The 10,065-nt window shown below is 37.7% G+C and overlaps 1 protein-coding gene across 1 annotated transcript; it reads right to left on the reverse strand.

The window, feature by feature from the left end:
- Positions 1-1,124: 1,124 nt before the first annotated feature.
- LOC103680616 (olfactory receptor 5V1-like) lies at positions 1,125-2,063 on the reverse strand. The gene is given in 1 exon segment (XM_008710115.2): positions 1,125-2,063. A coding segment is annotated over 1 exon segment (939 nt).
- Between the last annotated feature and the right edge of the window lie 8,002 nt (positions 2,064-10,065).

Consider the following 10,065-nt stretch of genomic DNA (forward strand, 5'->3'; position numbering starts at 1 on the left):
ACACCTATGAATAACATAAAAACACTTTACTGGTGATATGATTACTTAACTTAAAAGCAGATAAGAGAAAAGGAGAAGATGTTGAACACTAGAGAGTAAAAACAGATTCAGAACCGCAGGGAGTGATTATATATTAAAAGTGACTGACTAAATTTTGAAATTGGGATTTTCAGGGTTGAGGAAACTGTGGAGAAAATTATACATAATCACAGAGTTAAAGCAGTGTGTTATATAAGCAGTAATTCAGCAAAAAAAAAAAATCCTATTTTAAGACATGATAGAGAGAGGGAATGGAGTGTGAAGGGTGAGACATCCCCAGCCAGAAACATCTGCTTTCTAGTCACATTGATTGAAAGTGCTGGGCTTCAAGGCAAAGTGGAGTTTAGTCTCATGGATTTAGTCTGCATAGCTGGAAAAAATTGATAAGAAAAATGAAATATAGTTGATAAGGTGTGTGTGTCTGTGTGTACATGTATTAAACATTAATAATCTCATTTTTGAACGTATTCAGGCTACAATGTAATAAAATTGTGAACTAAATTAGATATATAAATCAGAGATTTGGTAAAGTAAGTGATCTCTTTATAGAGAAAAGTAGAACTGAGAAGGGATAGAGTCACAAGAGAGAGAGATTTAAGTAAAGTAAGTGGTAGTTAAAATTTAAAGAGAAAAAGTGAAATAATAATACAAAGTATCATATCAGCATAGTTGATAACATAAGGGAATTAGTAAAAAGAAGATTTATTAATAGATGATCAGATATTGATTTAATACAAATACTAAAACCTACAGGTGATGCAGCTGTAATTATTATGGATATGGATATGAACATACATTCAAGTTAACTTAAGAGCAGCTCAGTTTATACCTGTTAATTATTAACAGCTCTCTGCTTACTCTTGAAAATGCCTGTTTTTGTATGATAAATATTAAAAGCCTAGTGGATAGAGAGAAAGATATACATATGCAGATAGGTAAACTAGTTATAAATATGTGTCCTCTGTATGTGTTCATAAATTTCTAAAAGTACATAAATATGTGTTCTATATATCAACTAAAATTATTCTATGAATCCTTCCTATGAATTTATTCTAAAGTGAGCATTGATATATTCTGCTTTAATATTATAATCGCTGCAAACATGTTCTGTGACATAGAAGCCTTCTGAGTGCTTCTTTGAACTCCACATTTTTCAGACTGGGGTTTAACATTGGGGTAATAACCCCGTATAGCATGGAGATGAGTCTGTCTCTGGCTGGAGAGTGTTGGCCGGAGGAAGGCCGACAGTAGGTAAATATTGTTGTGCCATAGAACAGACAGACCACTAGGAGGTGGGAAGCACATGTGGAGAAGGCTTTGTGCTTCCCTTCCACTGACTGGATCTTTAGAATGGTGGAAATGACGTTGATGTGAGTGATAAAGGTAATTAGGAAGGCGCTTATCCCCAGGATGCCTCCTACCACTAAAATAAGCATTTCAGCTACATAAGTGGATGAGCATGAGAGGGCCATCACTGGTGGGATGTCACAATTGTATTGGTTAACTCAGTTGGACTTGCAAAAAGACAGGTGGAATGTAGACACCGTATGGAGGAGGGAATTGAGAGACCCTGCTGCCCAGGTCCCAGCTGTCAGCTGGATGTACTGGACCTTGGTCATTATGAGCATGTAACGAAGGGGGAAACAGATGACCACATACCGGTCATAAGCCATGAGAGCGAGAAGGAAGACTTCATTCCCTACCAGAGAAACCAGGAGATAAAGCTGAAAAGCACATCCAAGGAAAAATATGCTTTGCTGCTCAGTGAAGAGGTTCTCCAGCATCTTGGGGACAGTAGCTGGTGGACAGAATATGTCTAAGAGGAATAAATTTACCAAAAAGTAATACCTGGGTGTATGTAGCTTCTTCTCAGTCGCAATGGCCAAGAGAATGGCCCCATTTCCTACCAAGGTGACCTGATAGATGATGGCAAAGACCACAAAGAGAGGGTAGCACACCTCATGGAGGTTAGAGAGCCCTATGAGGATAAACTGAGTCACAGTGCTAAGATTGTAAATATCCATCTCCTCCCTCCACCAGGGACTTTCTGGAAGAAATGAAACAAACAGACACTGGTTAGACTAAAAAGCCAAGGAGACTAGTGATGAGAAATTCTTGGAAAAAAATTGATATGTGGTTGGTAAATTCTGTTATGATATGTGGTTGGTAAATTCTGTTGTTTAATTTATTAAAACAACCATGGAAAACATCATCTGCATTCATGTTTCTTCAAATAGTCATCCTCAGTTCTTTATAAAGAGGAAGATTTCTCCCCTCCCCGGCCATTCCTGCATTCTATAGAGGCAAAGACAGAAGCCAGAGTGACGCCAGCAAGCCTTTTAAGGGAAATTTAGCTCTGGAGGAGGTTAAGATGGCGGAAGAGTAGGGGACCCCATTTTCAGCTGGTCCCCTGAGTCGAGTTGGATAGGTACCAGACCAGCTTTAACATCCACGGAATCAGCCTGAGATGCAGGAAGATACATCTGGATCTCTACAAATGAACATCTCCAGCTCTGAGTATTGAGGTATGAAGCAGGTGCTGTGAAACCGCACAGAGATATTGGAAGATAAATGGAAGGGGGAGGGAGCCGCCATGTTTGGGGGCCGGGAAGCGGTAGCCACCTGCATGGGGGAGCGGGCGGACTCACAGACGGCACCTGCGAGAGAGCACAGTAAGACCGTGAGCCAGGGAGTGCACACTACCAGACTGAAATGGAACTCCAGTGTGCTCATTGGAACCAGACTGAGACCGGTAGCTCTGGGAGCGCGTGGGGGCGTCTGGAGGCTGGTGGCTGGCAGTGTTAGAAACACAAAGGACAGTGATGCACCAGCCCTGGAAGTGAGGGCTGGGAAGCTGGATGTGGGGCGCACATCATGGGATGCTACAGGGTTGAGCAGCACCAACAGAAACAGTGTTAAAGTGGCCAGAACATCAGTGGAGAATGGTCCACGATCCCTCTGTTCAATGTCAGAGGCTGAGATTTGGCCACTGCTGCTCTGGCTCTCAGAAGAGGCACAGCAAACCGCCAGGGAAAGCCTCCAGAGAACAAAAGCCTGAAAAGACCGGCTCACAGTGTGCCCATCTCCATTCCCCTTCACAGGGGACATGGAGACTCTACACAAACAGGGTTGCCTGAGTATCGGAGTGGAGGGCTCTCCCCCAGAAGGCAGGCTGAAAAATCAAGAAACTCACGTCCCTAAGATCCCTATAAAACAAGGGCGCACTGCCTGGGTCCCGGTCAATAATTTGGGCTCTGGACAACCTCGCAACGTCTCCTCATTGGAATGACAAGAAGGAGAAATCCCCCCCTCCCAGGAAAGAAAAGACAATGAGTCTGTGGCCTCTGCCACAGAAATAATGGATATGGATATACCCAAATCATCAGAAATGGAGTTCCGAGTAACAATGGTCAAGATGATGTGTAGACTTGAAAAAAAGTATTAACGGAAATGTTAATGAGAATATAAAATCTCTAAGGGTGGAAATGAGAGCAAATCTGGCAGAAATTAGAAATTCTATGAATCAAATGCAGTCAAAAGTAGATGCTCTGATGGCCAGGGTGAATGGGACAGAAGAATATATTGGTGAATTGGAGGACGGGTTAGTAGAAGAGAAAGCTAAAATAGAAACTTGGCTCAAAAAAATCCAATCTCAAGAATGTAAGTAACAAGAAATTACTGACTCAATGAAATGTTCCAATGTCAGAATCATCAGCATCCCCAAGGGGGTGGAGGAAAACAGAGGTCTAGAAGAGATAATTGAACAAATTGTAGCTGAAAACTTCTGTAATCTACAAAAGGAAACAAACATTCATGTCCAAGAGGCAGAGAGGACCCCTCCCAAGATAAGCCATGACAAACCTATGCCATGTCACGTCATAGTGCATTTCGCAAATATTAGATCCACGGATACAGTATTGAAAGCAGCCAGGGCAAAGAAATTTCTCACGTACCAAGGCAAAATTATCAGAATTACATCAGACCTGTCTACACAGACCTGGAATGAGAGAAAGGGTTGGGGGGCATTTTTAAAGCTCTTTCAGAGAAAAACATGCAGCCAAGGATCCTTTATCCAGCAAGGCTGTCATTCAGAATTGATGGAGAAATAAAGACCTTCCAGAATTGCCAGTCACTGACCAATTTAGTAACCACAAAACAAGCACTACAGGAGATATTAAGTGGGGGTGCTATAAAGGTAAAAAGGCCCCAAGAGTGATAGAGAACAGAAAGTTACAATGTATAGAAGCAAAGACTTTATAGACAACATGACATCAGTAAAATCATATCTCTCAATATTCAGTCTCAATGTAAATGGCCTAAATGGTCCCATACCCGCCAGAGAGTTGCAGATTGGATAAAAAGACATGACCCATCCATTTGGTGTATACAAGAGACTCATTTTGAACCTAAAGATACATTCAGACAGAAAGCAATGGGATGGAATCCCATCTTTCTTGCCAATGGACCACAAAAGTAAGCTGGGGTAGCAATTCTCATATCAGACAGACTGGATTTTAAACTAAAGTCTATAGTTAGAGACACAGAAGGGCACTATATTATTCTTAAAGGATGTTAACGAACAAGTGGATATGACAATTATAAATACAAATGCCCCCAACAGGGGAGCAGCAAGATACACAAGCCAACTCTTAACCAGAATAAAGAGACATATAGATAAAAATACATTAATAGTAGGGGACCTCAACACTCCACTCTCAGAAATAGACAGAACACCCTGGCAAAAACTAAGCAAAGAATCAAAGGCTTTGAATGCCATACTCGACGAGTTGGACCTCTTAGATATATATAGAACACTACACCCCAGAACCAAAGAATACTCATTCTATTCTAATGTCCATGGAAAATTCTCAAGAATAGACCATGTTCTGGGACACAAAACAGGTCTCAACTGATACCAAAAGACTGAAATTATTCCCCGCATATTCTCAGACCACAATGCTTTGAAATTGGAACTCAACCACAAGGAAAAATTTGGAAGGACTCGAACACTTGGATACTAAGAACCATCCTGCTCATAATGATTCGATAAACCACGAAATCAAAAATCAATTTAAACAATTTATGGACACCAACTAGAATGAAAACACAATGGTCCAAAACCTATGGCATACTGCAAAGGCAGTCCTAAGGGGGAAAAACATAGCCATCCAAGCCTCACTCAAAAGAATGGAGAAATCTAAAATGTAGCTTTTATATTCTCACCTCAAGAAGCTGGAACAGCAACAGAGGGTCAGGCCTAATCCAAGCACAAGGAAGCAGTTGACCAAGATTAGAGCAGAAATCAATGAATTAGAAATCAGGAGTACAGTAGAGAAGATCAACAGAACTAGAAGCTGGTTCTTTGGGAGAATTAATAAAATTGACAGACCCCTGGCAAAACTTACCAAAAAGAATAGAGAAAGGACCCAAATTAATAAAATTATGAAAGAAAAAGGAGAGGTCACAACCAACACCAATGAAATTGGAAGGATTATTAGAAACTTTATCAACAGCTTTATGCCAATAAATTAAGCAATCTAGAAGAGATGGATGCCTTCCTGGAAACCTATAAACTACCAAGACAGAAACAGGAAGAAATTGACTTTTAAACAGGCCAATTAATGATGAAGAGATTGAGTCAGTGATATACAACTTTCCAAAAAACAAAACTCCAGGCCCGTATGGTTTTCCAGGGGAATTCTACCAAACATTCAAAGAAGAAATAATACCTATTCTCCTAAAGCTATTTAAAAAAAATAGAAACAGAAGGAAAGCTACGAAACCCATTCTATGATGCCAATATTACCTTGATCCCCAAACGAGGCAAAGACCCCATCAAAAAGAAGCATTACAGACCGATTCCCCTAATGAATATGGACACCAAAATCCTCAACAAGATCCTGGCTAATAGAATCCAACTGTATATTAAAAGGATTATCCATCATGACCAAGTGGGATTCATCCCGGGGATGCAAGGAAGGTTCAACATTCACAAAATTCTCAGTGTCTTAGATTTTATCCAGAAACAAAAATTCAGAAATCATATGATTCTCTCAATAGATGCAGAAAAAGCATTTGAGAAAATACAGAATCCTTTCCTGATTAAAATCCTTCAGAGTGTAGGAATAGAGGGTAAATTTCTCAATCTCATAAAAGTCATCTATGAAAAGTCTATAGCAAATATTATTCTCAATGGAAAAAGCTGTAAGCCTTTCCCTCAAGATCAGGAACAGGACAAGGATGCCCAATTTTGCCACTATTATTCAACATAGTACTAGAAGTCCTTGCAACAGCAATCAGACAACAAAGAGGGATAAAGGTATCCAAATCAGCAAAGAAGAGGACAAAATGTCTCTCTTCACAGATGACATGATACTCTATATGGAAAACCCAATATGGAAAACCCAAAAGAATAAACTCCCAAAGTATTAGAAGTTATAGAGCAATTCAGTAAAGTGGCGGGATACAAAATCAATACTCAGAAATCAGTTGCATTTCTATACACGAATAATGAGACTGAAGAAAGAGAAATGAGGGAATCCATTCCATTTACATTAGCACCAAAACCCAAATGCTACCTTGGAAACAACCAGAGCCATAAAGGATCTACATTCTAGAAACTATAAATGACTCCTGAAAGACATTGAGGAAGACAGAAAAAGGTTGAAGAATATTCCATGCTCATGGATCGGAAGAATTAATATAGTTAAAATGTCCATGCTACCCAGAACTATCTACACTTTCAAAGCTATCCCAATCTAAATACTGATGACATTTTTCAAAGAACTGGAACAAACAATCCTTAAAATTGTGGGGAACCGGAAAAGGCCCTGAATCACCAAGAAATTGTTGAAAAGGAAAAAAATAGCTGGGGGCATCACAATGCCGTATTTCCAGCTGTACTACAAAGCCTGATCACAAAGACAGCATGTAACTGGCAAAAAAACAGACACATAGACCAATGGAACAGAATAGAGAACCCAGAAAAGGACCCTCGGCTCTTTGGGCAGCTAATCTTTGATAAAGCAGGAAAAAACATCCAGTGGAAAAAAGACAGTCTCTTCACTAAATGCTGCTGAAAAAATTGGACAGCTATATGCAAAGTAATACATCTTGACCACTCTTTCACACCATACACAACGATAAACTCCAGATGGATGAAAGACCTCTATGTGAGACAGGAATCCATCAAAATCCTAGAGGAGAACATAGGCAGCAACATCTACGGCATCAGCCAAGGCAACGTTTTTCATGACACAGCTCCAAAGGCAAGAGAAACAAAAGATAAAATGAACTTGTGGGACTTCATCAAAATAAAAAGCTTCTGCACAGCCAAGGAAACAGTCAAAAAAACTAAAAGGCAGCCCACGGAATGGGAGAATATATTTGCAAATGATGCTATGGATAAAAGACTGGTATGCAAGATGAACAAAGACTTCTCAAACTCAATACATGAGAAAGAAATAAACAAATCATAAAATCGGCAGAAGATATGAACAGACACTTTTCCAATGAAGACATACAAATGGCTAAGAGACACATGAAAAAATGTTCAAAATCATTAGCCATCAGGGAAATTCAAATCAAAACCACACTAAGATATCACCTTACACCAGTTAGAATGGAAAAAAATGGACAAGGCAAGAAACAACAATTGCTGGAGAGGATGTGAAGAAAGTGGATCCCTCCTACACTGCTGGTGGGAATGCAAGTTGGTACAGCCACTCTGGAAAACAGTGTGGAGGTCCCTTAAAACGTTAAAAATTGAGATACCCTATGACCCTGCCATTGCACTACTAGGTATTTACTTCAAAGATACAGACATAGTGAAGAGAAGGGCCATATGCACCGCGATGTTCATAGCAGCAATGTCCACAATAGCTAAATCGTGGAAGCAACCAAGATGCCCCTCAACAGATGACTGGATTAAGAAGTTGTGGTCCATATATACAATGGAATATTACTCAGCTATCAGAAAGAATGATTTCTCAACATTTGTTGCAACATGGACAACACTGGAGGAGATAATGGTAAGTGAAATAAGTCAAGCAGAGAAAGACAATTATCATATGGTTTCTCTCATCTATGGAACGTAAGAACTAGGAAGATTGGTAGGGGAAGAAAGGGATAAGAAAGGGGGGGTAATCAGAAGGGGGAATGAAGCATGAGAGTCTATGGACTCTGAGAAACAAACTGAGGGCTTCAGAGGGGAGGGATTGGGGGAATGGGATAGACTGGTGATGGGTAGTAAGGAGGGCACGTATTGCATGGTGCACTGGGTGTTATATGCAACTAATGAATCATCGAACTTTACATCAAAAACCAGGGATGTACTGTATGGTGACTAACATAATATAATGAAAAACCATTAAAAAAATAAAAATAAAGAGGCTGATTTCTGAGAACAAAGGGGATATTTAAAAATTTGCATTTTTAGTAGAACAGTTGTGGATATTTCATCGGTGTTTGGGATTTCACAATTCAGTGAATGTTCTAGTTGTGTTTCTCACACCTGTTCAGACATTGATATTACTTTGTCTTGTATTATCTAAATGTGTGCAATTGTATGCACTAGCTAAAATCTAAGTAACTCAAAACTGGAAGCTGTGCATGTTACATGATATACAATTTTGATAATTGTTACCAACTAGCAGATATATAGTATATATATCTAAATAATTAATCAGTAAAAGATTTAATAGTGTGTCTACTGTACTGACAAAGTGTTTCTGATAAGAAATAAATGTGAGATTGCTTTTATGATTCCAAATTATAATAATTTTAAGGTGAATATTAACACTTGTTTTCCCAGAAGTTACTTTAATAAAATTAAAATAGCCTGCAAAGCATATATAAAACCATACATAAATGTGTGTAAAATCTGGTTTAGATAGTATCTGTCAATAAATATACTCAACATAATATTCAATTCCCTTCCCTTGAAAATTTAAAATTTCACCATTTGTCTAATTATTAAGGAAATACGGGGTTTTAAATTATGTATGTATATATATATATAATTTATATAATATGTTATAATTTAATTATAATTAATTAATTATAATTAAGTAATTTTCTACATTCCCAGCCTTTCTAACACATTTCATTTTAATTGCATTTATATGCATATTAGTAGTCAACATAATTATAACATTTAAGGCTATTTACAAAAGTAACTTTGATTAAACTTTTGTAAACATTACTTTTGTGGATTTTTTGTCCTTTTGAAACCTTTTTCTTTTTTTAATATCACATGTGTGTGATAGTAAAAGAGAAGATAATTCAAAAATAAAATCTTAAAGTCACATTTGATGGTCTCCCATCCCCGTTTATTTTGTTTAATGGAAATTGTTAATTACCTTTGCTCAGAGAAAATACAGTGTATATAACACAGATTATACATAAACATTTATTTACATAGAATTAAATTATTTTAACACTTTTTTCAATGCAATATTTAATGAAAATCTGTGAAACTACTTGGGAGAAGTTTTCACTCGTTCCTCAAGCAGCATCAGTTTTGTATCATTCTTGGGAGTAAAATACAAAGCAAAACTCACATTAATGATATTAAAATCATAAAAATTAGGAAAGAAATTACTATAATAACCAGAAAGTGCTTGAATACCATTACCTAATCAGCAGCTATTTAATGAGAAAGTTAAAAATATTGAAACAAAAAACATCTATCATGTCAGTTCTCAAATTCTCAAACATTCATAAAATTACAAAACTGCTCAGTTTCAATTTATCTACATCTTTATATATTTATTTCCTGAAAATGTTATAGTGAAATCATTACATTTTAAAAGACACTTTCTGTTAAAAGAAAAAGTAATGTGTGAGACAATAAACATTAAATTCTATGTTAAAGACTTATTTTTCTTTTTACCCACACTTGCTAATTTGACCCCTTTTTTGTAACAAGGATTATGAGAAATAAGTCAAAAACATCCTAATGGACACATAAGCTAGTTATGTATTGGGTTTCATAATCAATATGTATCCTTCATAACATAGTGCATA

This window comes from Ursus maritimus, unplaced genomic scaffold, assembly GCF_017311325.1.
Source record: "Ursus maritimus isolate PB19 unplaced genomic scaffold, ASM1731132v1 scaffold_5, whole genome shotgun sequence".
NCBI lineage: Eukaryota > Metazoa > Chordata > Mammalia > Carnivora > Ursidae > Ursus > Ursus maritimus.